This window comes from Papio anubis, chromosome 1, assembly GCF_008728515.1.
Source record: "Papio anubis isolate 15944 chromosome 1, Panubis1.0, whole genome shotgun sequence".
NCBI classification, from domain to species: Eukaryota; Metazoa; Chordata; class Mammalia; order Primates; family Cercopithecidae; genus Papio; species Papio anubis.
This window is the reverse complement of record NC_044976.1, coordinates 19,886,327-19,914,041: the sequence shown is the minus strand read 5'-3', so window position 1 is coordinate 19,914,041 and position 27,715 is coordinate 19,886,327. Positions and strand designations below refer to the sequence as shown.

Here is a 27,715-nt window from a genome sequence, read left to right as displayed (position 1 = left end):
CCTTATCATTTGCATGTAATAGAAAATATTATTAAGAGTTTGGGCCAGCACACTAGCTCACACCTATAACCCTAATACTTTGAGAGACTAAGATGGAAGGATTGCTTAAGGCCAGGAGTTTCAGATCAGCCTGAGCAACATAGCAAGACCTTCTCTCTACAAAATAATAAAAATGTAGCACATGTCTGTAGTCTGAGCTACTCGCTGAGAGTCTGAGTCAGGAGCATGGCTTGAGCCCAGAAGTTTGAGGCTACAGTGAGCTACGTTCATACCGCTGTACCCAGCCTGGGTGACACAGCAAAACCTTGTCTCAAAACAAGAAAATGTTACTAAGAGTTTAATGAATATTCACTAGTAACTTTGATATATGTTTTTAGATCTTTGATTCTTTAACAATGATTCCTCAGCCACTTCTGTTTTCCCTTTTTTTTTTTTTTCCAAAGAACTCTGTCCAGAATGCAGAGAAGGCTTATTGTGTCAGCAGCAGAGGGACCTGCGTGAATACACTCAAGCCACCATCTATGTCCATAAAGTTGTGGATAATAAAAAGGTACTGGTCCCTCTTGTGGCGATGACTAGTAATGATCAAGCGTGCTCTTTGACTTGATTTGCTGTTGTATTTGCACTGAGGGTCTGCCTAGGACTGCATTTTTGTTCCTTCAGAGCTGTTTGGCATCAGAATTGAAATTGGGCAGTAATTGAAAATGAACAGTTATGTGATTGTATGAGAATTTAGTTTGTTATTAATTGATACATAGATATTTATTGAATGTCAGCTGTGTTCCAGGAATGGTCCCGGTGCTGAGGATACAGTGATAAAGAAGGCAGGTATAATACCTGCTTTCAAAATTATAGGGACCTAGTGAGAAAGATCAGGAATAAACTATAAATTCATATGATTTCACACAGAAATGATTGTTTTGAAGGAAATTTAGCAGGGTAAAGTGGAGGTTAGCGTGAGACAGGGAGTAGACAGGAGAGGCATCTTGGAGAAGTTGTTTTTACCCAAACCCTCACTGTCAGGGATGCAGCCTGGGAAGTGTTTTCCAGGCAAAGGAAACAAAGGTCAAAAGGATAAGCCTAATGTGCTTATACAACAGAGTGAAAACCATTGCACCTAGAACAGCGCTGTCCAATAGAGCTTTCTGTGGTGATGGACAGGTTCTAGGTTCTGTATCTGTGTGGCGCACTTCAGTAGTCACTGGCCACGTGTGGCTGTGGAGCATTCAACGTGGCTAGTGTGACTGAGGAATTTAGTAGTTGATTTAAAATTAAATAGCTGCATGTGGCTAATGGCTACCCTAGTGGCTATTGCTGATCTAGAATGAAATGTATTCCAAGAAGGGATCATGATACGGAGTGAGCGACCATACACTATCAGGTTTTATACATCATACCTTTATCAAGACCGGGTTTATTGGGTTTATTCCCAGTGTAGCTATAAGCCCCTGCAGAGTTTCAAGCAAGGCCATGATATGATCTGATTTATAGTTTAAAAAAAAATCACCCTGGCTATAGTGTTTGGAATTGCTGTGAGGGCGTAACAGGAATAAGAGAGGCCAGTTAGAGCCTTTTGCATTGACCTGCAAGGACAGGTGAAATCGATTGGATATATTTGGGAAGTGGAGGTGTTAATACTTGCTTGGATTGGATTTCCAAGCATTTTTATTATATTAGGGATGGCTCTTGGGTAGATCCTGACCCAGATCTCCAGATGTCTTATTTATTTAATTCCACGGTTTCTAGGATTAAAGACAAAATGGAATACGTTTTATTTGATGCTCGTTTCCAAACACATTTTTTAGAAGGGTAACTTACAAATTATGCTCTGGAGGCCAAGGGTTCTGCTTTACAAGTTAAATAAACTAAGGCCTTCATTTCCTAATTTGCCGAGAAAATGAAGTTAACGAGTATAAATGTCTCTGTTTCTCCCTGTAGAATTTTCTTAAATCTCTAGTTCTCTAGTATAAAATACTATCCAATTTAGCTGTAGTTTCATTGTTCAGTTTAATACGAGCATTTCATAGTGTTCCGCAAGAGAACGCTTCTTCCATCTTTCATTTTCTCAATTCTTAAAGAGCATGTGACTCCTGCCGCTATTCAGTTTGAGAACTTGAAAAGGCTTGAACAATCAGTGTGCTGGGGAAGGTGTCAAGCACCTTCGAACTTCTGCAAAATAACATCATTGTACAAGACTGATAGTAATAACTGCTCTGCAGAGACCTCTTAAATGTATGGTGAGCACATTAAATACTACAAGAATAAGTCATAGGGTAAAAAACCAACATGTTAAAAGAGCATAGAAAACCGAGAAGGCTTGATTCTTGATCCACTTTCCAGTCTATAATCCCACCATGATAAAGGTGTTCCTCCTCTTGATAAAGGTTGCCGGTCCCAGCCCCTACATCCTCCATAGCCTGCCTTCCTAGGGTCTGACCTACTTCTCTTTGTTGTCCTGGCACATTCAGGTGATGAAGGATTCAGCTCCAGAGCTGAATGTGAGTAGTTCTGAAACAGAGGAGGACAAGGAAGAAGCTAAACCAGATGGAGAAAAAGATCCAGATTTTAATCAAGTATGTGTTGAAGCTGCTTTTCATTGTTATACTTTCTGCTGTTCTCTCTTCGAGAGCAGCCACTCGAAGCCCCTGGCCATCTCTCTGTACCCTATATGGGCTATTGGTTCTTTTCTTTCCTTTTTTTTTTTTTTTTTTTTTTTTTGATACAGAGTCTCACACTGTTGCCTGTGCTGGAGTGCAATGGCACGGATCTCAGCTCACCGCAACCTCCGCCTCGCAGGTTTAAATGATTCTCCTGCCCCAGCCTCCTGAGTAGCTGGGATTATAGGCGCCCACCACCACACAGGGCTAATTTTTTGTATTTTTAGTAGAGACAGGGTTTCACTGTGTTGGTCAGCCTGGTCTCAAACTCCTAACCTCGTGATCCGCCCACCTCAGCCTCCCAAAGTGCTGAGATTACAGGCATGAGCCACTGCACCCGGCCAGGATATTGGTTCTTAGCTCCCATCCTTGTCTTTCCTTAGTTTTGGTGGCATGCTACAGCCGTCCTGATTTCTCATGAAAAGCCATGAACCACATGATTCCAGAATGAATATATTTCTTGCTATTAAGTAAGAAAGGCTAAAATGTAATGTGATGATTAAATTTTTAGCTGAGAAAGAAGACTAAAACGACACATATCTTGGTTTCCGGCTCAATCAGAATCTTTATGAAAAAATTATTTAACTCAGATTTTCTCATTACAAACAATAACCTTAATAATGGAGTATATGAAGTTTCTAATTAAGATGTTAATCAAGCGATCAGATCAGCTGATGTGTTAGTCTTTCATTTTTCATTGTGGCACACTTTAAATTCTTGCATTAAGATGGACTGTTTTCTGGGCTGGATGCAGTGTCTCGCACCTGTGATTGCAGCCCTTCAGGAGGCTGAGGCAGGAGGATCACTTGAGACCAAGAGTTTGAGGCCAGTCTGGGCAATAGAGCAAGATCCCATCTCTACAAGAAATAAAAAATTAACTGGGCATGGTGGCACATGCTTGCAGTCCCAGCTACTCAGGAGGCTGAGGTGGGAGGATTGCTTGGGCCTAGGAGTTCCAGGCTGCAGCGAGCTATGATTGTGCCACTGTACTCCAGCCTGGGCAACAGAATGAGAGACCCTGTCTCAGAAAAATAAATTTAAATAAGTTTTCTGGACTGTTTTGTTAGGACTTTCTTCCTTTTTTTTTTTTTTTGAGACAGAGTTTTGCTCTTATTGCCCAGCTGGAGTGCAGTGGTGTGATCTCAGCTCACTGCAACCCCTGCCTCCCAGGTTCAAGTGATTCTCCTGCCTCAGCCTCCGAGTAGCTGCGATTACAGGCATGCGCTACCACGCCTGGCCAATTTTTTGTATCTTTAATAGAGACGGCGTTTCAACCAGGCTGGTCTCGAACTCCTGACCTCATGATCCTCCTGCCTTGGCCTTCCAAAGTGCTGGGATTACAGGCGTGAGCCACCACACCTGGCCCGTAAATTGTCTTTTGAGAATAGGAAATCGTGGGACTATGGTTGATGTTGGTGGAGATAAGTTTCAGCTTCTCAAAAAGTCAGACCCCCACATTGGAGGATATTTTGTACTTTAAACTCATGGATATTCTACTCTACTTAGAGTTTTATTTTTAACAGATGAGATGTTTGTTTTCTTTCTTTACTGCTAAAATAGTGTAGTGAAATTATAGATAGCGTTCTCCCTGAAAGAATGAAAGTGTTAAAATAGCCATCTGCGGTATCTGTGACAGAGCAGAGGTATCTGGGCTTGTTGTCCTGTCTGCACGTTGATACTGTTACTTCATTTTTAACATTGATTGAGAGAGTCTGAAAAGCCCTCTTGATTTGAATCTTGGTGTGCCCAAAATAAATGTTACTTGTGGTTTCCCAACTGGTATAAAGGGATGTCACCATTTGTTTTCCATGGCTTATTGGAGCTCATAAAATAACCTCAAAACACCTGTGAAGAAGCAAAATCATGCAGTTTGTGACAGTGATCAGCCACTCTTGAAGTTGTCCTTCCTAATCTGTATTTCAGTCAGTCAACACTGGAGGGCCCTTTGTTTCAGTGCTAACCAAATCTGTACACTTGATGAGAATGCAGGTTTTCAGTTTAAAGGGGATATTTTTGTATAGTAAGTGATGCCCTTATTAAACTCTGTGTGCATATATACATCTTGTGTTCCTTGGTATAAGAAACAAGGTAAAGAAGGGCAGCAAAGTCATGTCTGCAAATGCTTGTTGAGACGTATTAGTTGACTCAGTACTAGTATGTCTCCACAAGCGTTTGCAGACATGACTTTGCTGCCCGTTACCCTGTTGTCAGCTCTGTTTTCATGTCCCCGTCTCTGTGGTCTATACAAGCCATCTTTCAAGCCACATTTTGTACAAACTCGATTGTGTGCTTTTTAGTTGATATATTAAAAGTGTGTGTGTATGGCCGGGTGCAGTGGCTCTCGCCTGTAATTCCAGCACTTTGGGAGGCTGAGGCGGGTGGATCACTTGAGGTCAAGAGTTTGACACCAGCCTGGCCAACATAGTGAAACCGCATCTCTACGAAAATTACAAAAATTTGGTGTAGTGGCACGGGCCTGTTATCCCAGGTACTGAGGAGGCTGAGGCAGGGCAGGAGAATTGTGGAGGTTACAGTGAGCCAAGATCACGTCACTGCACTCCAGCTTGGGCGACAGAGCAAGACTCTGCCTTAAAAAAAAATGTGTATGTATGTACATATCCATCTCGATTCAGGACTGCATTCTCTTTTGTCTGGCAGTACTGTATGTTTTGGTTATTATCACTTGGTATTATGGTTTAATAATCAGTTGGGAATCTTTTTTTTTTTTTTTTTTTTTTTTTTTTTTGAGACTGAGTCTCACTCTGTTGTCCAGGCCGGAGTACAGTGGTGTGATCTTGGCTCACTGCAAGCTCCGCCTCCCAGGTTCACGCCATTCTTCTGCCTCAGCCTCCCCAGTAACTGGGACTACAGACACCCGCCACCATGCCCAGCTAATTTTTTTTTTTTTTTTTTAAGTAGAGACGGGGTTTCACTGTGTTAGCCAGGATGGGGGAATCAAATCTTTTATTGCCTGTTGTCACTAATTCTCTGTTCTCTGGTTAACTTTGTAAATTAGTTTGTTAAACTTGACATGATGTTCTTACTGTCTTTAGTTTCTGTTATTTTAAGCTTTGCTTTTCACCCTAAGAGTTGTTTAGAAAAACCATCTACATTTTCAAGTGATTTAGATTTTAGAAAGCTAACTTTTTTTGATTATCTAGTTTTATTCATTGTGGTCATGACCACAGCAGTTTTTCAAAGTGGTTGTGGAATCACTCTACTTAGTTGTGGACGACAACAGAGTTCACGTTTATAAATATGATAGAGAATGTTGGGGAACATTGCTTTTTATACTATAATTATTTTTTATACTTCATAATTTTCTTCTGTCTTCCTTTTCCTTGTTTGGATGTTGTAATACTCTAGAATATTTTACATTTTGCTTTCTCACAGAAAATTTTTGGCTCACAAAAAATCTCAAGTGTAACCTTCCTCTTTGGAAAAGAATAGATAGTCCCTGAAAAATGTTCAGCATTTTCAAAATGTCACCCTCTTCATCACATATCTCAGTACATAGATAGCTTCTGTAATTGCTGCTTTAAATCCCTGAAATAAAAAATGATGTGTTTCTGCTTGTCCTTAGTGGAGATAAACAAATCCCCTTTCCTCTTTTCTCTAAGCTAGATAAACCTAACTCCTTTGAATTCATCTAAAAATTTAGGTTCATCTAAATTTAGGTTAATACTCGGTATTGGGTATCACTTAGGTAATTGAAAACCTTCTAAAACCAGTGGGCTGGTTTTTTTGTCAGTTAAGTTGGATTTAAATTCTCCAGATTAAGAAAGAAATAATTCCAGGAAAAGCCTTTAAACCCATTTAAAATCAGAGTTATTAAAAAAATCTGTCTTGCTTGATGCTCAGAGTTTTGTTTTTTGGTTGTTTTGTACTTCTAAAATAAAATTATATGTTAATGTAGTTATTTTTCTTTATATTCCTAATTGTAGAATTTGGATTCAATTTGATCTTTACTTTCAACAGTTGAGATTGAGAAAAATGTTTCATCAGCTTTCATTGTATTTTTTTTTAACCCATATGTCCATTTAACTTTTTCTCGTGAATCTTAGAATCACCCAATTGCCTATGTAGATTGAGGGCTAGAGCTGAACTAGCCTCAGGCAGTGTCTAGCCAGTTCAGGTTTGGGTCTTGATCACCTTCTGCTTTGCAAACTGTGGAGCTCGTGAGTACTGAATACGTGGCATCTGTGTCCATAATGACCACTAAACCGCTCTGCTTATGCACAGCTGACGCTCATTGACAACTGTGGAAACCAGAGCCAGGGCCTTGAGGTTACCTCATCCAGATTTAATTAAATCAGAGGAAAAGATTTTCTTAAAAATCCTGCTGCTTTTATTCCCTGGCCTGGTTGGCAGAAGAATCTCCCGTGTGCTTCTCACCCACCCCCTCACCGGCCACCACCACCACCACCACCTTTGGTACAAAAAGCAGAAGAATCTTGATCGTTAACCTCTTTTATTTTATTTTATTTTATTTTATTTTATTTTATTTTTTTATTATTATTATACTTTAAGTTCTAGGGTACATGTGCATAACGTGCAGGTTTGTTACATATGTATACTTGTGCCATGTTGCTGTGCTGCACCCATGATCATTAACCTCTTGATGAGGGATTTATAGGAGTACTGTAGAGGACATTTGGTCCTCATCTATTATTTTTTTCTTGACTAGTACCGCATATATCATGCATACCCATGGGCATCCTTTTTATAGCACCTTTAGGTAGTCATGGCCATGATGACATTTCCCCTCTAAAAATAAAGACAGTGTCTACATAATACTAACAATGTGCTTATAAATAAGAAAACTAACGAAAACTCCCTAATGTCCTCTAATACCCATACTCAGATATGTCTTGAACAGTTTTTTCCTCTCAAACCAGTATGTAATCAGGATATGTGTTGTTTGTATCACTTTAGACTTAGAATTTGGAACAGTTACTCTGCCTCCGGACCCCCTTTCTCTCCCTTCTTTTTTTGAGACGGAGTTTTGCTCTTGTTGCCCAGGCTGGAGTGCAGTGGCGCAATCTCACCTCACCGCAACCTCCGCCTCCTGGGTTCAAGCAATTCTCCTGCCTTAGCCTCCCTAGTAGCTGGGATTACAGGCATGAGCCACCACACCCGGCTAATTTTACATTTTTAGTAGGGATGGGGTTTCTCCATGTTAGGCTGGTCTCGAACTCCCGACCTCAGGTTGATCCGCCCGCCTCAGCCTCCCAGAGTGTTGGGATTATAGGCATGAGCCACCATGCCTGGCTCTTTCCCTTCCTGACGTTGAGCTTGGACCAGTTTGATTTCTTTTAGATTGTTCCATGTTCTGTATTTGGCTGATTGTTTCCTTATGTTACTTATTTTATTTATATATCCCCTATATTCCAATTTCTATAAATTGAAAGGTGGGCGTAAATGTTTGATTACATTCTGGTATAACATTTTTGCAAGAATATTTTATGAGTAAGGCTGTATATTTTGCCATTAGAAAAAGTGGTACAGTCTTATTTTTAGTCAAATTGTTTTTTTTTTTTTAATTAAGGTTCTATATTTTATTTTTAAATTCACGGCAGTTTATACTTAGTTTCTATGTCATTCTCAAGAAGAGAAGAAAATGTTTAAAATTCAGGTTGTTCATTGAAGTTTTTCAATTTGTTATGTTTTTCTGATGTAAGGTCAGACTTAATCATTTTGATTTTAAATGTCATCTTTCTCTTTTTTCTTTTTCATAAAAGAGATTGGAATCTCTGTCACCAGACTGGAGTACAGTGGTGCAATTGTAGCTCACTGCAGCCTGGAACTACTGGGCTCAGATGATCCTCCTGCCTTACCCTCCAAGTAGCTGGGACTACAGGCTCATGCAACCATGCCTGGCTAATTTTTGGTGGAGATGGGTCTTAATATGTTGCCTAGGCTGGTCTTGAACTCCTGGGATTATAGGTGTGAGCCCCCTCACCAAACTTTAAATTTCTCTTGTAACAAACATTTGAACTGCTTACATGCAGTTAGAGGTGTGTATTACTCATTCTTTTCTTCTATCAATTATATGTGAGCTTGCTAAGAAAGTCTCGTTAGTCACTACTCATTGTTTACATTGAATTTCAAATGGTTAAGGGACCAATAAGGAAACAGCTTTTGTTTGCCTGAAAACTTCATGAGCAAGGGTCACATTGTGGTTAATTTCAGTGCTTTCTTCATTTCCAATCTTCATTATAGAGCAATGGTGGAACAAAGCGGCAAAAGATATCCCATCAAAATTATATAGCCTATCAAAAGCAAGTTATTCGCCGAAGTATGCGACATAGAAAAGTTCGTGGTGAGAAAGCACTTCTCGTTTCTGCTAATCAGACGTTAAAAGAATTGAAAATTCAGGTGAGGAAAATGTTTGTTCAAGTTTGCTCTAGACTTAAGAGGGCCTTCATGAATTCCTGCTTTCCACCTGTATTTACATGTATGTATGTATCTGTTTTTTTTTCCAAAAGACTTAAAGTTTTCAAAATAGCCAAAAATCTTTTTGTGAAGATGAAAGTGAATTTTGGGTTCTGGAAACTTGGGCTGGTTCTGCAATAGCTTTCTAATAATGAGAAACATTGGGAACCACTTAATTTGTCACATGTCGAGGTTGTGCCGGGATAACTGTTCTCTCACTTTATTGTGCTCTGTGCTTTTCTTTGACCACTTAATAGGTATTGGAGCCTGTTACCAGGAACTGCTGTGAAATTTAATGGGAGATAAAAGGCAGCTTATTATTAGCGATTAGTGATTGCTTATTCACTAGGCTGTCACAGTATTTTTGGTGGCAGATAAATCTATTTGATAGAGTTGTTTTGTGTGTGTGTGACAGAGCCTCACTCTGTCAGCCAGGTTGGAGTGCAGTGGTGCCATCTCGGCTTACTGCAACCTCCACCTCCCGGGTTCAAGCAGTTCTCTGCCTCAGCCTCCCGAGTAGCTGGCATTACAGGTACATGCCACCACACCTGGCTAATTTTTGTATTTTTAGTAGAGACAGGGTTTCACCATCTTGGCCAGACTGGTCTTGAACTCCTTACCTCGCTATCCACCCACCTCGGCCTCCCAAAGTGCTGGGATTACAGGCATGAGCCACCACGCCCAGCCTTGATAGAGTTTCAGAATTATCTTTACCTTTCTTTATGCAGTGATGTTCTCCAAATTGTTATATAGATTTATTTTAGATATGCCCTCTCCATTCCCCCACCAAAGCATGCATTGCTTTACAAATCAGTTCCACTGCCATAGTGCAGGCATTATGAAATGGTTTCATGATACTGTTATTTCTTGGTATCAATACTGACATACCATAAATAAGCATTCCAGTGGTAAATCTCAAACCCTAGGCAGAAGGAACTGATAAATTCAAGATGTCCATGAAAAAATCTGGCCTCTAATCTGTTTCAGTCACTGATAGATATCCAAAAAGTTGACCAAATTTCCTCCTTTGCTACTTTTATGTGGCATAGTTTACTGGTTACACATTTTTCTTGTTGCTGATATTTATCATTGTAATCGAGGCAAAAGTACAGGCTTCCTTTGAGGGTGTTATGTGTTCCAGATTGTCCTGAAAACAGTATTTCCCTTGGTTGAACCCATGGCTCTGAAAATAAGTGTGTTGGCATAATATCTTCACTCTGTTATTGTACCTTTTACATCTAAGAAACCTTGTTTCTATCACTGACTTTCTGCCTGTCATTGGGAAACCTCGAACATTCAAAACCTTTAAATTACAGAAAGAGCCCCTGTGCATAAAGATATTTTTTAAAGCCTGTGCTGCTTTTATTATGGACTACAATTTTTGAAGAATAAACCAGAAGTCAGCAGAAATAACCCTTCCATCTGAGAGCATGTTACCTGCCCGAATGAGCTGCTAGAAGATGGCAGCTGTTCACACAGCCCTCAGAGGTGCTCTTCCTGAATGGCTCTCTCATCTCCCACTCTTGCTTCAGGGACTACCGTGGGCCAAACAGAGTCAAAGAAAGGGCAGCGAAAGGTCTTTCCCCTCACTACATAGTGGTGGGAGCTTGTGATGCTTCAACTAGATATGAGCCTGGTAGCGTGGATAGCATCAGAGTTTGTGGTGGGCATGTGCGTGATCCGCAGCTGGTGGTGGTGGGTGATTTTCTTAAGGCATGTAATTTGTGTTTTAGTGTTTGATGGAGCCTTTCCTCTGGGGGTACTGCATTTCTAAGTTAATAGGATGACAACCATTGCAAATCTGTAAATGTTTGTTTCTAGACATATCTACCATATACAGTTGCTTGAAACCTTACAAAGCTTGCTGTGTCTAATCAGTAATTCATCCACCTTTGATCCCATGAAGTTAATGAAGTACAATTTGTTCATCTCCTTTCTCAAAAGATGTTCAGTGTTTAATTGTATTATTTCATTTTCCCAAAGATAGATCTTTAGTGGGTGGGTGGTATTGCCTGCCTGAGAAAGTAGAATATTTTGGCACAGAGGTGAAATGCCTGGCAGCTGAGACGATTGCTTCTGTATTTTCTTTTTTCAGCCCCACATACCATCACAAGCAGAGGAGAGCCACTCCCTGATAGCAACAGGGTTTTCATGGTTCCTGTTAGCTCCATAGACCAGGAATACCGCACCTACTCGTTAAGCAGACCTCTATCATGTTCTTTATACTCAGGCATTTTCCTAGCACTTAGAGTTTAAGGATTATTACCGTAGGCCTCCCTGCCTTGGTTGGCCTGTTCCATCTTCTCCTCACTAGTAGCATGTGTTCATCTTTCATGGTGACTCGTCTGTGAAACCTGTCTTGGCCCCTTTCATGGAACTGACTGTCCCCCTGTGCTCGCTAGATCCTGCACATACCTTCTGCTACCATCCTCACAACTTTGTTTTGACCTCACTCCTGGGAACCCCTCCAGGGCGGGATTATTCACTTTTATATTATCAGCACCTAGAACAGTACTTGACATATGGTAGCTTCTTAATAAATGCTTCATTAGTTGTTGACAGCACCTCAGTGTCCTTGTCCATTCTCAGAATATAATGTGTGAACGTCAGCCCCTCCGTTGTGGCACTTGTGTCTAGAGGTATCTGCTATTTGTCCAGTTTCATAGGGTAGTACAAAAACACTTAGCATTTAGGGGCATGAACAAGCATTTCTGCAGTCCAGCAGCTGTGACGTTATCCATGTTAAGTTAGCATCGCACACATCCACCATAGCTCCGCTCGATCTTCATGGTTCCAGAACATTTGCTGGTGTAGGGCTGGATATGCCTCTGCTTGATGTTTGCATGCTGAGCTGGCTTGGGTAGAACTGTCCTATCAGTACTTCCTGCTTATTGCTTCATGAAGACCATTGATGATGCCAGTGCACTTTTCATTGCTAGCCACAATGTTAGTTCTCCCTGCCTGCTTTTTGGGTGCTAATGTTCTTTTGAAAAATCCAGGTAAGATTCTGTCCCAGCAGTTAGGGAGGAGGCCAGTGCTGTTATCTTTGTTCTTATTTGTCTTTGGTGCCATTATTAAAATCACTTTTCTGGTCCCCATCACCCTGGCCTGTCAAGCTCTTGGGCCCTGTTACACACGCAGTTCAGGGTTGATTTGTGAGGCTCGTTTTGTCTTTCCACATCCAAAGAATAGAGTACAGGAAAGGGCAGAATGGTTTTCCCATGACATCATGGATGGTGGTGTAATATAAGATACATGTAATAGCATACATTTTATGGGTAAGTTAAAAAGCATACTAAAATGAATATTCTTGGACTTGTCTACCGACTTAAGAATTAAAGGTGTCATTGAAGGTTACCTGTGTTTGCCTCTCTGAGCCCAACTTCTGCTTGCCCTCCAGAGGTAAACATGACCCAGAAATGATAAAATTTAAAAAACCTTTCTGAATTTGTAAAAACATTTAAATATTATGAATACCATTATTTTGGAATGTATGTATGTATGTATGTATTTTTGAGACAGTGTCTTGCTCTTTCGCCCAGGCTGGAATGCACTGGTGCAGTCTCGGCTCACTGCAACCTCTGCTTCCTGGGTTCAAGTGATTCTTCTGCCTCAGCCTCCCAAGTAGCTAGGATTACAGGCACGTGGCACTACTCCCAGCTAATTTTTGTATTTTTAGTAGAGATAGGATTTTGCCATGTTGGCCAGGATGGTTTCGAACTCCTGACCTCAGGTGATCCACCTGCCTCAGCCTCCCAAAGTGCTGGGATCACAAGCATAAGCCACCACACTCATCTGGAATGTATTTACTTATTTTTTTTTTTTTTTTTGAGATGGAGTTTTGCTCTTGATGTACAGGCTGGAGTGCAATGATCTCGGCTCACCACAACCTCCATCTCCTGGATTCAGGCAATTCTCCGACCTCAGCCTCCCGAGTAGCTGAGATTACAGGCATGCGCCACCACACCCAGCTAATTTTGTATTTTTAGTAGAGACGGGGTTTTGCCATATTGGTCAGTCTGGTCTCAAACTCCTGACCTCAGGTGACCCATCCACCTCGGCCTCCCAAAGTGTTGGGATTACAGGCATGAGCCACTGCACCCCACCATATTTAATTTTTAACACTTGGCCAGAACTGGGGTGGGGCATATGGTCCCTACCCTTCAGAAATTCATATTTTGCTTCCTAGAGGCAAGACTCAGTCTAAGAATATGTGACAGTTCCAAGGGCTGAATTATATACCCCAAGCCATTTGCTGAAGGAATAAGAACAAAAGAGAGAATTTAAAGATGGTTTTAAGAAAGAATTTTGGGCCAGGTGCAGTGGCTCATGCCTGTAATCTCTGCAATTCAGGAGACTGAGATGGGAGGATTGCTTGAGTCTAAGAGTTCGAGACCAGCCTGGTCAACATAGCAAGACCTCGTGTCTACAAAAAAAATTAAAAATCAGCCAGACATGGTGGCACACATCTGTAGTCTCAGCTACTCAGAAGGCTTAGGTGGGAGGATCCCTTGAGCCTGGGAGTTCAAGGCTGCAATGAACCATAATCGCGCCACTGCACTCCAGCCTGGGTGACAGAGTGAGACCCTGTCTCAGCACACACCAAAAAAAAAAAAAGAAAGAAGAAAGAATTTGGACTTGACTTGTTGATGAAAGGATATGGGGCCTGGGAATGGTGGGGTGACAGTGATGACCTTGCCCAAGCCTCAGAGTAGCCATCGGCCCAGCGCCACTTTTTACTCATTTTATTTCCCCACACCTCCATCCTTGGGAAGCTGGTAAGGTAAGGAACAAATGCATCTGTGTGTGTAATTGTTTCCTAATACTCTACCAGACCTCCTAAGGATGTTCCCGGATATATAGGGACGATAGCCTCAGTAGGAGTATAACAAGTAGGCTGACTGTAAGCAACAGTGGTTTTGTACTCTGAAGCCTTTTTGTTTTTTTAAGAATCCATACGTAATTTATTTAAATAGGGTATAAGTCTTAGTGTTTTGCATTATATGGACTTTGTCTCTTTTATATTGGCACAGATCATGCATGCATTTTCAGTTGCTCCTTTTGACCAGAATTTGTCAATTGATGGAAAGATTTTAAGTGATGACTGTGCCACCCTAGGCACCCTTGGCGTCATTCCTGAATCTGTCATTTTATTAAAGGTAAGTAAACAGCTCCTTAGCTAAAGAACTCAAGGTTTTACATGTTATATAACTATGTGTAAACTGTGTGAAATGGTGGTTAAAGGATGCGTTGGGTCTTTAGCAGAGGGCAGTGGTAAATGAATGCTGTGAGTTTTTGCAGCTCAGCCTAGCTCTGACTGAGCCCCAAGAGACTTAGAGGAGGTCAGGACATCATCATATCTTGTTCTTATGTGTTACAGTAGGTGCTGTTATGCCACAACATCAGCAACTGCTGGTACCCTGAGAAGGTGAAAGTGAAGGCTTTCCTTGGCCTTTCCTGGATCACCTGGATCAATTTCTATGCCTTGGTGGGATCAGGGTACATCATTACTTTCCTTTTCCCTGGTAGGGCAGGGCAGTGGTATAAATCCCACCTGCCCAACTGCTAAGCTTCACGCCTCATTTTTCCCGTTTGATTTTCTGTCACAAGGGCCCCCATTCTTCTCCAGATACAGATCTAGTTTTCATTCCTCTCACACTGGGAGGAAGGGAGTGATACTGGGTTGTGGCCCTCTGAACACTTGAGGATTGACTGTCATTCCAAAGAGGAAAGCTGAGTGATCTGGTCTCAGGTCACAAAGTTTCTGTGGTGTCCCCTCTCCAATGCCCTCCAATCCCCACCCCTGCTTTTTTTTTTTTTTTTTTTTTCTTCCTTTTTTGGACTGGATGGATCTGTTCTTAAAACCACACTAATGATACTGATGTCTGCAACTTAATTTGAAATGCTACCCCCACAAAAAAAAAAAGCAAAAGATGGGTAGAGGATAGACTTGTGACCAGTGTGAATAGTAACTTATTTTATACTTTAAAATATATGTCTGCTGAGATTTTCATAGTTTTTCATAGTTAAAAGTAGATTCAGCCTCCTCCGTAAGCTTTTCCCTAACTTCCGGTTCAGCAGAATTAGTTAACCATACTTCATAGTATTAAAGTATCTCCTCTTTTCCTTTTGGTTCAAAAGTACTAGCCAGCCAAGCTAGGAAACAAGGGTAAAAACACAAGGTTCTGTCACAACAGTCACATACATGACTTAATGGGATTCTGTCCAGGACATGGAAATTGGTTTTGGATTTAGTAGATATAGAAAGTAGGGACTTCTTTTTTTTTTTTTTTTTGAGATGGAATCTCGCTGTGTCGCCCAGGCTGGAGTGCAGTGGCACCATCTCAGCTCACTGCAAGCTCTGCCTCCCAGGTTTAAGCAGTTATCTTGCCTTAGCCTCCCGAGTACCTGGGATTACAGGCATGTGCCACCACTCCTGGCCAATTTTTTGTATTTTTAGTAGAGTCAGGGTTTCACCATGTTGGCCAAGCTGGTCTCGAACTCCTGACCTCAGGTGTTCTGCCCGCCTCCACTCACAAAGTGCTGGGGTTACAGGTGTGAGCCACTGCGCCCGGCCTCAGTGACTTTTCTTTGACAGTGTCTTAGAAGCCCCTACTTCCACTGGGCATGGTGGCTCACGCCTGTAATCTCCACACTTTGGGAGGTTGAAGCGGGCGGATCATGAGGTCAGGAGTTCAAGACCAGCCTGGCCAGCATGGTGAAACCCCATCTGTACCCAAAATGCAAGAAAATTAGCCGGGCGTGGTGGTGGGCACCTGTGATCCCAGCTACTCGGGAGGCTGAGACAGGAGAATGGCATGAACTTGTGAGGTGGAGGTTGCAGTGAGCCAAGATCGCGCCACTGCACTCCAGCCTGGGCAACAGAGGGAGACTCTGTCTCGAAAGAAAGAAATAGAAAAGTCACTGAACCAGCCTCATTTACCCAATTCTACCCTCTCTAAGGGCCTGATTTAGTCGCTTCCCATTGCCTCTTTTGTTTCTTGGCCAAAAGAATCCCTGCTGTTCCAAATACCACCACATCATGTGGTAGAATCATTGTTCAGGTTTTTTATTTTGAACTGTGAAATGTATGCTTTTCCCTTGGAGCCCCAGTTCTGGTGTGATAAAGTTAGGCCCTGGAGTGATGAGGCAGACCCATATCTACCCCATCCATGCACACACACCCCTCATCCCACCACCTAACCCCTCTCTCTGTTTAACATTCTGCATTTCCTGGAACTATAGGCTCTGTGAAATGGTTTTAAAAACACACTGAGTTGCTAGATCCTAATGATCCTGTCTAACGTCCTAGAAACAGCCTGTATTGTTGAACGGTTTGTACTTCACATGGGCAGCTAGAGTCTGTACTGGTCATTGGCCTCATTATCCTTGCAGCTAACCTCATCATAAGCTCAGACATCATAAGCTTCCTCCTGAAAAGGAAATGGGTATCTTGTTCTTGCTGGTGACGTGGGACAAAAGTATAATTTTAACCTAATTGGTATTCTGAGAGGACCAGTCTAACTTTTTATTTGTACCCCTCACTACCACTACCAGTATCTTAGCTCACATTGGTTACATCAGTCTTTAGTAACCCCAGGGTGTCTAAACATTTCCATGTCTAAAGGTGTCTTTAAGAGTGGGAAAATAGTCCCCTCTGCCTTTCCTCTTCACACACACAGTGTACCATTTCTGAGGTGTTGACTCTAGACCCATAGCCACCAGGGCATCCACTGTTAAACCTGGACACCGCTGGCTGTGGCTCAAACTGAGTTCTCTACTGTATAGTGTGTTTTTGTGTCTTGTAGCAATATCAGTAGTTGAATCATGGGCCATACTTCAGATTTCAGATTCCTACTCCCTTGTGGTTTTGAATTGTCTTCATTTGTTTTCTAGGCTGATGAACCAATTGCAGATTATGCTGCAATGGATGATGTCATGCAAGGTAAAGATGAATTTGTTTTAGGAATCTGCTGATTAGGTGTTAAATGGAGGTGGGATTTTAGATATTGAAGCTTTAGTGTACAATGCTTTTACTTTGCACCTCGAAAAAAGCTTCCACATGTTATTACAGTAGAATACATTGTTGGTCTTAAAAGATCATAGAAAGGAGAGAAAGGTATCTACAAAAACTTGGAAAGCTAACCTGAGGAAACTGAAATAAATGTGAGCTCTGCCGATGGAGGAGGTCAACAAGAAGCAAAGCTAAGTCAAATTGCAGTGCCCCAGACAGGCACACACAAATTAGAGGCCCAGGTACCTCTGAAGGTGGGAATGAATTGTGAGCCTAAAAACAAGATAACACGATACTTGTTTGGAAAACTGTTTAAGAAGCAGTTAGACAACTCCCTGCCCTTCACATCCTTTTCACTTCCCCACCCCACCTGTACCTCAGATGGGCACCCAGAATTATGTGTTTCCACACTTGGAAAAATTAAACTAGTTGGGAACAAAGCCTATACCAAATAGGAGACTATCTCCTAGCCCTTTGCTCAAATTCGGGCAGCCCATTACTTACCTTCCCCCAGGTGGGAAGGGATTTCTCTCCAGGGAAACTAGTCAAAAAAATAACCAATAGATGTAAAAAGTCTGGTTCTGTATGATCAAGTGGGATTTCTCCCAGGGATGCAAGAATGGTTCAACATATGCAAATCAATACATCACATCAGCAGAATGAAGGACAAAAATCATATGATCATCTTAATAGACAAAGAAAAAGCATTTGATAAAATTCAGCATCCCTTCATGGTAAAAACTCTCAACAAATTAAGTACAGAAGGAACATACCTCAATATAATAAAGGCCATATGTGAGAAACCCACAGCTGACATCATACTTAATGGCGAAAAGCTTAAAGGCTTTCCTCTAAGAACTGCAATAGAGAAGGAGAGGCATTTTCACCACTCTTATTCAACATAGTATTGGAAGTCCTAGCAAGAGCAATTAGGCAAGATAAATAAGTAAAAAGCATGCAAAATTGGACAAGAGGAAATTAAATGGTCCCTTTTTGCAGATGACATGCTTTTTTTTCTTTTTTTTAAATAGAGTCTGTCTCTGTTGCCCAGGCTGGAGTACAGTGGCACGATCTCAGCTCACTGCAGCCACCACCTCCTGGGTTCAAGTAATTCTTGTGCCTCAGACTCCTGAGTAGATGGGACTACAGGCGCATGTGCCATGACACCCAGCTAATTTTTGTATTTTTACTAGAGATGAGGATTTCCCATATTGGCCAGGCTGATCTCGAACTCCTGACCCCATGTGATCCGGCCACCTGGGCCTCCCAGAATGGTAGGATTACAGGCATGAGCCACCGTGCCAGGCCGACATTACGTTATATATGTAGAAAAACCTAAAGATGGCCAGGAAAATACTCTTACAACAACTGATAAACATTCAGTAAAATTGCAGGATACAAAAGTCAGTGTACAAAGTGAGTTTCTATAGTGTAGTGATTATCATGTTCGCCTAACAAAAATCAACATACAAAAATTAGCAGCATTACTATACACCAATAAGAACTAGCTGAAAAAGAAATCAAGAGAGCGGCTGGGCGCAGTGGCTAATGCCTGTAATCCCAGCACTTTGGGAGAGCGAGGCAAGTGGATCAGTTGAAGTCAGGAGTTCGTGACCAGCCTGGCCAACATGGTGAAACCCCTTCTCTACTGAAATTACAAAAATTAACCAGGCATGGTAGTGCATGCCTATAATCCCAGTTATTAGGGAGGCTGAGGCAGGAGAATTGCTTGAACCCAGTGGGTGGAGGTTGCAGTGAGCCAAGATCACACCACTGCACTTTCTAGCCTGGATGACAGAGAGACTCCATCTCAAAAAAAAAAAAAAAAAGAAAGCAATTCCAATAATAATAGCTACAAAAAAATTAGGATTAAATACCTAGGAATAAATTTAACCAAGAAGGTGAAACACCTCTACAAGGAAAACTACAAAACACTAATGTAAGAAATTGAAAGACACAAACAAATGGAAAGACATCCTGTGCTCATGGATCAGAAAAATTAATATTGTTAAAATTACCATATTACCCAAAGTAATCTACAGATTAAATGCAGTCCCTATCAAAATACCAATGACATTCCTCACAGAAATAGAAAAATACAATCCTAAAATTCATATGGAAGCACAAAAGACCCTGAATAGCCAAATCTTAATCCTCAACAAAAAGAACAAAGCTGGAGGCATCATGCTACCTGGTTTCAAAATATACTACAAAGCTATGGTAACCTAAACAGCATGGTATTGGTATAAAAACATAGGACAATGGAACAGAATAAAGAATCCAAACATAAATTCATGTATTTACAGCCAACTAATTTATGACAACAGCACCAAGAACATACATTGGGGAAAGGGCACCCTCTTCAATAAATTTTGCTGGGAAAACTGGATATCCATATGCAGAGAAATGAGACCAGACCTCCGTCTCTCACTATATGTTAAAATCAACTATAAATGGATTAAAGACTTAAATGTAAGACTTGAAACTATGAAATTGCTAGAATTCAATATGGGGGAAATGCTGTCAAACATTGGTCTAGACAGATTTTAGCTGAGACCTCAAAGCACAGGGAACAAAACCAAAAATAACGAGATGGACTATATTAAACTAAAAAGCTTCTGCACAGCAAAGGAAATAATCAGCAGAGTTGAGGAGACAACCTGTAGAATGGGAGAAAATATAATCTCATTAAAAAGTAGGCAATGGACCTGAATAGATGTTTCTCAAAAGAAGACATAAACATGGCCAATAGGTGTATGAAAGATGCTCAGCATCACTAATCATCAGGGAAATTCAAATCAGAATCACAGTGAGATACCACCTTATCCCAGTTAGCATGGCTGTTATCAAAAAGACAATAACATGTAACTAGGATGCAGAGAAAAGGGAACTCTTATACACTGTTGGTGAGAATGTAAATTAGTACAGCCATTATGGAAAACAGTATGGAAGTTTCTCAGAAAACTAAAAATATAACTGCCATATGATCCAGCAATCCCACTAGTGGTATTTATCCAAAGGAAAAGAAATCAGTGTATCAAAAGGATATCTGCAGTCTCATGTTTATTGCAGCACTGTTCACAACAGCCAAGGTATGGAATCAACCTACATGTCCATCAGTAGATGCAATGATAAGATATGTTATATTTATATGTACACATACAATGGGATACTATTATTCAGCGATTAAAAAAATGAAATCCTGTCATTTGCAGCAACATGGATGAAACTGGAGGAAATTATGTTAAGTGAAATAAGCCAGGCTCAGAAAGACAATACTATATTTTCTCATACGTAGGAGCTAAAAAAGCTGATCTTGTGGCTGTAGAATGATAGTTATGAGTGGGTGGGAAAGGGGCTGTATGAAGGGAAGTTTGTTAATGGGTACAAACATAGAATTTGATAGAAGGAATAAGTTCTGGTGTTCGATAGCACAGTAGGGTGATATGTTGTATATTTCAAAAGAGCTAGAAGAAAAGATAATGCAATGTTCCCAACACAAAGAAATGATAGGCCGGGTGCAGTGGATCACTTGAGCCCAAGAGTTCAAGACCAGCCTGGGCAACATAGTGAGACCCTGTCTCTACTACAAATTTTAAAAAGCCAGGTATGGTGGCTTGCACCTGTGGTCTCAGATACTTGGGAGGCTGAGGTGGGTGGATTGCTTGAGCCCAGGAGTTGGAGGCTGCAGTGGGCTGTAATCATGCCACTACACTTAAGCCTGGGTGACAGATTGAGACCCTGTCTCAAAAAAGACGAAATAATATTCAAGGTGATGGATATACTAAATACCCTGATGTGATCATTATACATTGTATGCATATGTCAAAATATCACCTGTTCCCCATAAATATGTACAAATATTATGTTTGGTTTTTATTTTTTATTTTTTTGAGATGGAGCCTCGTTCTGTCACCCAGGCCACAGTGCAGTATGGCTCACTCTGCCTCCAGGGTTCAAGTGATTCTCCTAGCTCAGCCTCCTGGGTAGCTGGGGCTATAGGCATGTGCCACCATGCCTGGCTAACTTTTGTATTTTTGGTAGAGACGGGGTTTCACTATATTGGCCAGGCTGGTCTCAAATTTCTGTCCTCAGATGATCCGCCCATCTTGGCATCCCAAAGTGCTGGGATTACAGATATGAGCTATTGAACCTGGCCTTGTGTGTATTTTTTTTAAAGCTGGTTCATGTCCCAGGCACCCTTTAGTCAATCCCACCATTGCCCACTGAACAGAGATTTCAGACATCTTTTTTTTTCCCCCCGAGATGGAGTCTCACTGTTGCCCAAGCTGGAATGCAGTGGCGCGATCTCAGCTCACTGCAATCTCCCCCTCCTGGGTTCAAGCGATTCTTCTGCCTCAGCCTCCCGAGTAGCTGGGACTACAGGCGCCTGCCACCATGCCCAGCTAATTTTTGTATTTTTAGTAGGGACAGGGTTTCACTATGTTGTCCAGGCTGCTGTAGAACTCCTGACCTCATGATCTGCCTGCCTCAGCCTCCCAATTTGCTGAGATTACAGGTGTGAACCACTGCACCTGGCCCAGAAATCTTTTTAGTACATCATACTTAGGTAGATATGAGCAGCCAGATAGTTGAGGAATGAAAGCCTGGGACCAAAATTTGTCGAGGAAATAGCATAGGAAGCATAAGAAAGCTGGAAAATAACCTATAAATAATGGCCAAAAAAAAAAAAAAAAGAAAACAATAGGAAGAGGAACTATATAAAAGGAACATTTGGAGCATAGAAAAGAGTTCATGGAAATGTAAAAAATGATTGCACCCTGGGTTTGATACAGTAAGTAAAAAACTAAGGGTAAGACGGTCAGGAAAGCATCTAGAAGTAGGAGGGAAAGCCAGTCGAATTCACAGGATGAAGTCAGGAAGACGAGATAATGGAGCAGTGCCCACGAGATCTGAGGGAAAGCGAGTTCCAATCTAGAATTCTGTAACCCTCACACCTGATGGCCCCTTGAACATATATAAGGCCTCAAAAGATTGATCTGTCATGCACCATCTGCCAAGATACTGTGTGAGGATGTGTTCTTTTTCTTAAACATTAAATCAAGAAAGAAATCAACAGTGGACCCAGTAAATAGGGGATCAGCCTAGGATAAGATGCCCTAGAAGATGGTGAAGGGAAGTCTCAGAACTGCTGTTCTTCAGCAGGCAGCGAAGACACCTGATCCATATTGGAGTGGTGGGACGCGAGCTTCAGGAAGGGATGCCACAAGGAAAAGTGGAAGTGATGATGAATGTCTTCAAGAGGTTACAAGTCTTTAAGAATTTACATGTGAATTGGAGATAAATACAGAGAAAATGAAACACATCAGTAATTCAGTAGTTACTAAGCCCAGAAAGACCAAGTCATACCACATAGGAAATAAAACCAAGGTGCACGAAGGCATTCTACTGTGACCAGTATTAATGGAGTAAAAAGTAATGCCAGCCCTGGAGACTGGCTTAACAACAACAAATACCACTTCATCAGGAGGCTGGGTCAGGGGCAGGTGCTATGTAAGCGGTGAAACGGCTGTTTGTATCATTCACTGAAGAATTTATTAGATTTTATCTAAAATTGTGAAGTAGGCCGGGCATGATGGCCCACTCCTGTAATCACTTTGGGAGGCCGAGGCGGGTGGATCACTTGAGGTCAAGAGTTCAAGACCGGCTTGGCCAACATGGTGAAACCCTGTCTCTACTAAAAATACAAAATTTAGCCCGGCGTGGTAGCAGGTGCCTGTAATCCCAGCTACTTGGGAGGCTGAGGCAGGAGAATTGCTTGAACCCAGGAAGCATTGGTTGCAGTGAGCTGAGATCATGCCGCTGCACTCCAGCCTGGGCGACAGAGCTAGATTCCCTCTCAAAAAAAAAAAAAAAGTAAATAAATAAAATTATGAAAAGCATGTTATTTAGAAATAGGCTAAACACCAGAAGAAGCTGCTATGAGAGTCAAAAGTGACTCCTTCCAGAACTTGGGAACGGGAGGAGGAGGCCGAGAGACACAAGTCCGGAGGAGTCAGCTACGTGGCTTCCCCCCAGGCCACTCCTAGAGTCGTGCACAAGGTGTGCCCCAGTTACAAACCTTGTCCTGTCAGTATTTGACTTTTTAAATGATGCATATGTATTGCTTTGATAAAAACAGAAACAAAGATTGTTCTGAGATTAATAACATCCATAACTTCAAAGATGATTATTACAGGTGACTAAGATAATCAAAAGTTATTTTAAACTTTGTCTTTAAGCATTGAAGTGATCTTATTACTGTCTGTCACGACAATCTTTTCAATTTAGAATTACTTTTTTTCTTTTTTTCAGTTTGTATGCCAGAAGAAGGGTTTAAAGGTAAGTTACATTTGTCATGTTTTGTTCATGAATGTCAGAGTCATCCTGTAATTTTCTATTAAAGCGAAGGCTATAATTTGATTTTTAAATTTTAATCCAATCTGAGTCTCATGACTGAAATTAATTTTAGTTAAATGCATTTCTTATTCAAGCTTCTTCATTATCTTTTTCAACACTCAAGCCTCAGATGGGGCCTCAGCTGGGGCCTGTGTGTGAGAACTGTTTCTTGCCAGATGTCCATTTGGCCTTCCCTTTCTCATTTTATGGGAGGTTGGGAAATTAGCTAGTGGCATTTCGAGATTTATTTTTAACCTTTTCCCAGTTCTTCCTATCAAGTCCCCTCCTAGAGCAAAACAGTTTGTGTGTAACTATTAAGAATTAGTGGTACAAGAATTTGTCAGATTTTATCAGGTTCAGTGAAAAGATTTAATTAATCACTTAGCATTAAGGCATTTGTTGGATTATTACTTCAAGAGGAGACATGGTGGTGCTCATACTACATCTGGGCCATGTAGTTGTGCACACCGATAATATTCAAGAAGTCATCAGATACAGACCTTTGACGTTTTCGGATTTTCCTGTTGCTGTCTTGATTCTTTGCCGGCTACTCCAGAAGCCCATGGCAGGCTGTGATTTTACTAAGGAATGACTTTGAATCACATACCAGGTATTCCTTGCTAAAGCAAATAAGAGACAAATCTACTGGCCGAAATAAAGTCTTCCTCTTGCTGCAGCTTTGTTGTCTGCATGTTACCACTACAAAGGGACTCCTGATGGGTCAAAACAAAGCAAAAAATGTCTTTATGAAAAATGGTCACTGGCTGGGTACGGTGGCTCTTGCCTGTAATCCCAGCACTTTGGGAGGTCAAGTCAGCTGGGTCACTTGAGGTCAGGAGTTCGAGACCAGTCTGGCCAACATGGTGAAACCCCGTCTCTACTAAAAATACAAAAATTAGCCAGGCGTGGTGGCATGCACCTGTAATCCCAGTGACTTGGGAGGCTGAGACAGGAGAATTGCTTGAACCTGGGAGGTGAAGGTTGCAGTGAGCCAAGATTGCACCATTGCACTCTAGCCTGGGCAACAAGAGTGAAACTGTCTCAAAAAAGAAAAACGGTCATTAAATGAAAGCATCAATAAAATCTGGTTAGTTTGTGTGAAGATACACTTAGGAAGCACATGGCTTTCAACAGAAATGTGATTTAGCGTAGAGCCTGGAGTCTGCTGGTATTTTGTCTTATCCTCCCACACCAAGGTGCTGCTGTGTTCATTTATTAAATTGGATGTTCCCTGTTGATGATGTGTTCTTGGTAAATGGAATCCATGACCTTTTAATCTGTAGTTCACAACTATCCCTCCACGTGTGTTTCTTTTCCCAGGTACTGGTCTTCTTGGACATTAATCTTTGAATACTTGCTGACTGCTAAGAAATGACCAGAGGGGAAGAGGAGTTTGACATGTTAGGGCATTAAAGCAAAGGTGGATTTAAGAATTAAACCATTACATGCCCCTTCCAAAAGGCAGAAATCGATTCAAACGTGACTGTCCCAAATGCCTTATGTCAAATAAAGCAGATTGCACTGATGGACATCAGACTTGAAGGAAATGTTTCCAATTTTATATTTAAGGGGGGTGGTGGGTGGGAGGGGGCAAGTAAAGATGGAACAAGTTTAGTAGCAGTAATAGTAAATCATGTTTACATATGAGATTTATAGTCGTGGGAGGGAATAAAGTTCTGTTATATTTCCTTGCTCGAGTTTCATACCAGATGCGTTGGTCCATAAAGGATTGTATCAAGTAGATGAGACAACATTCTGCTCTGAACGAAAAGTAATTTTAGAGACATAACCTGCTTACCAATGCCTGTCTTTGATTCATATTCTACTTTCAATAAAGCATGAAAGTGAAGAACTTGTCCTAAGTGTGGAAAAGTGTCTTCAGATTTAGACTCTCCTCGATGTCAGCTGCAGCGCCACCCGCCTTACACTGCCTGGCCATCGGTCTCTTGGTGTTGGGTAAAGGAGGGGCACTTGCGTGTCTCCTGCAGTGAGCAAGGAATTATGTCTCATTTTTTGACTTCAGAGGCTTTTTGCTTTGGTGCATTTCAGAAAGGATGGAGAACATTTATTACGTGTAAAGCATCTTTTTCCGGTTTTGCTGTTACTCAAAAGTGGGAATTTTACCTGGCACGTTTGAAAATAAAAAATCTGCCTACCTATCAGAAGCGTAAATCAGACTGAAGTACATTTGGATAACACAAGGTTTCTATAAAACTTGTTCTTCCTGTTCTCCATGTCACTGTTTCTTGGACCTCAGTTCCCTTTTTGAAAGCATTCTTCCAAAATGCCCTGAGAGAGGATATCTTAGATCCTATTGTTTAAAAAAAGAAAAGAGTATATGGATGGGGATGTGCTGTCCATCTAACTCAGGATTGTCATTCTTAGCAACACGTAACCGAAGCAATATTCTTAAGAATATTGAAGGGTTTTTTTAATTGAACTTAAGTCTGGAGTTTTTCCTTTAAAAAAAAAAAGTTTTCTCTGTTGAGTACGTATGTATAAGTTTGTGGCTGAGATGCTAGCTTAGGCATCTCTCTTGTTAACACTTTTCTTGGCCTTGGGTTTGTGCAAGGCGTTTTCCCCCTTTCATGAAAATTTGAACTCAGATAATGGATGAGGAAGGCAGATTGTGGTTTGAGACCCAATAACCTTGGCAGCATCCCTTTTGAATAGCTCCTTTTGTCAGAGTAATTATGGCTGTTTAGTAAAATTCTAACTTCGTGTTTGTGTTTCCCCTCTGTGTTTCTAATGTATTCAGTCTGTGCCCTCTGAGGAGGCAGGGGGTCTCTAATGAGCCTGTGGGAGAAGGTGAGAGCTGCACATAGTCCCCCTCAGAAGCCATCCTAGGAGCGGAACCAAGAGACCAGCTGTTCTGGTCTTGCGGTTGGCACAGGTGAAGGACTTGAACTTGAGCTGATGGATCCTGATTTTTAGATCTCATTGTTTTATTAGCTCCAAAGAAATGAATGCAGGAGCCTAAAAGTATAACACAAACTTCTTCTTTCTCAAGGTAAAGACTTTTATACAAGTTCACATAATGCTTGATGAAGCGGCTTCCTTTTCCTTACAAAGAAGCTTGTTGGCCAGAGAACGTTCTTTTCGGGGATTGACATAAACATGTTAGTAGCCCCCAGAAATCTGATACATTTTCCCCAATTTGCTGTTGATAACAGTTTTGAAATTTGTTACTTGGGTATTTTTTCCGCCTGCAGTGCTACAAAATAACAGCCTTTTGTAAATCTTTCAGGCTGGTACCTGCTCTGAGTACTGGCTTCTTTATTACCTCTGCCAAGGGGTGGGGTAGACCCCAAGCGAGTAGCTCAGGGTCGTCTTCCTCCTGCTCTGACAACTTGCCTTGTTCTGCCGGCACTGCTCAAAGTAACTGCAGCCCAGCGGCTCCAGCGACACTATGAAGCTTTATTACAAAGGCAGGAGATCAGGCCCTAGACCCACTGAATCGGAATCTGCATCCACAGGCCACTCCTGTGCTCTTAGAAATCCTGGACTGGGGCCTCTCCCACCCATAGTAGGCAGAGTTGCAAAGACACGTATGCTTGTATTGAATGGCTTTGCATTGCCACCCTTCTCACTTTGTACTTCCCTGTACAGGTAAAGGGTATAATCTAAAGCCCGATTCTCGTTTCTGTAATTACGAATAGATGGAGTCCATTTGCCTTCTGGACTGTGAAAAGTTCAGAGACTCTTTGTGTTGGGGTTCTAATGCTGTGCATGTGTACTTTTTTATATTAGATTAGTCTCCTGTACAAGGTATAATGAAGCTTGGGTCTTTTCCCTTTTGTATTTCTGACCATTCTTTAATCTCAAATGGATGTGTACAACATACTACACTGGTACAGATTGTCACCACGAACTGAAATAGGCTGCATTTGGGTGTCTTCATTTCCTGGGGAGTAAGTATCTTTCTGTGTATTTATGAACTCTATTGTTTAGAATTACTGTTAACCTTCTGGCCAAATTAAAAAGATATGAGTGTCCTTTTATTTCTGTGGAATCATAATCCAGAGTGAATTTTTCAGTTATTTTAAATGTCCTTTTGGTTGGTCCATGTGGTCATAGATCTGCTCATCAGACTCTGGTTAATATTGGAATCTAATGCTCAGGTTGAATAACCTGTTTTAAAAACCCAGGCGATGATTTATCTCTGTCTAAACAAACTGCTGAAGCGAAATGAGCAGGAAAGCCTGTCTTT

The 27,715-nt window shown here is 41.3% G+C and overlaps 1 protein-coding gene across 10 annotated transcripts in view; it reads left to right on the top strand.

Annotated features, from left to right (window-relative positions):
- USP48 (ubiquitin specific peptidase 48) overlaps positions 1 to 27,506 on the top strand; it is a 107,264-nt gene extending 79,758 nt beyond the window's left edge. For 5 of the 10 annotated variants that reach the window (XM_031665223.1, XM_031665213.1, XM_031665226.1 and 2 more), the window contains 8 exons: positions 444 to 550; positions 2,469 to 2,573; positions 8,880 to 9,035; positions 14,126 to 14,251; positions 14,476 to 14,591; positions 16,989 to 17,037; positions 23,422 to 23,448; positions 24,826 to 25,664. In XM_031665223.1, the coding sequence (XP_031521083.1) occupies positions 444 to 550; positions 2,469 to 2,573; positions 8,880 to 9,035; positions 14,126 to 14,251; positions 14,476 to 14,591; positions 16,989 to 17,037; positions 23,422 to 23,448; positions 24,826 to 24,855 (716 nt within the window). In that variant the 3' untranslated portion in view covers positions 24,856 to 25,664. Of the gene's footprint in view, positions 1 to 443; positions 551 to 2,468; positions 2,574 to 8,879; positions 9,036 to 14,125; positions 14,252 to 14,475; positions 14,592 to 16,988; positions 17,038 to 23,421; positions 23,449 to 24,825 lie in introns of all 10 variants that reach the window. The other 5 variants (XM_031665227.1, XM_031665228.1, XM_031665220.1 and 2 more) reach the window with 2 other exon arrangements.
- The last annotated feature ends 209 nt before the right edge of the window (positions 27,507 to 27,715 follow it).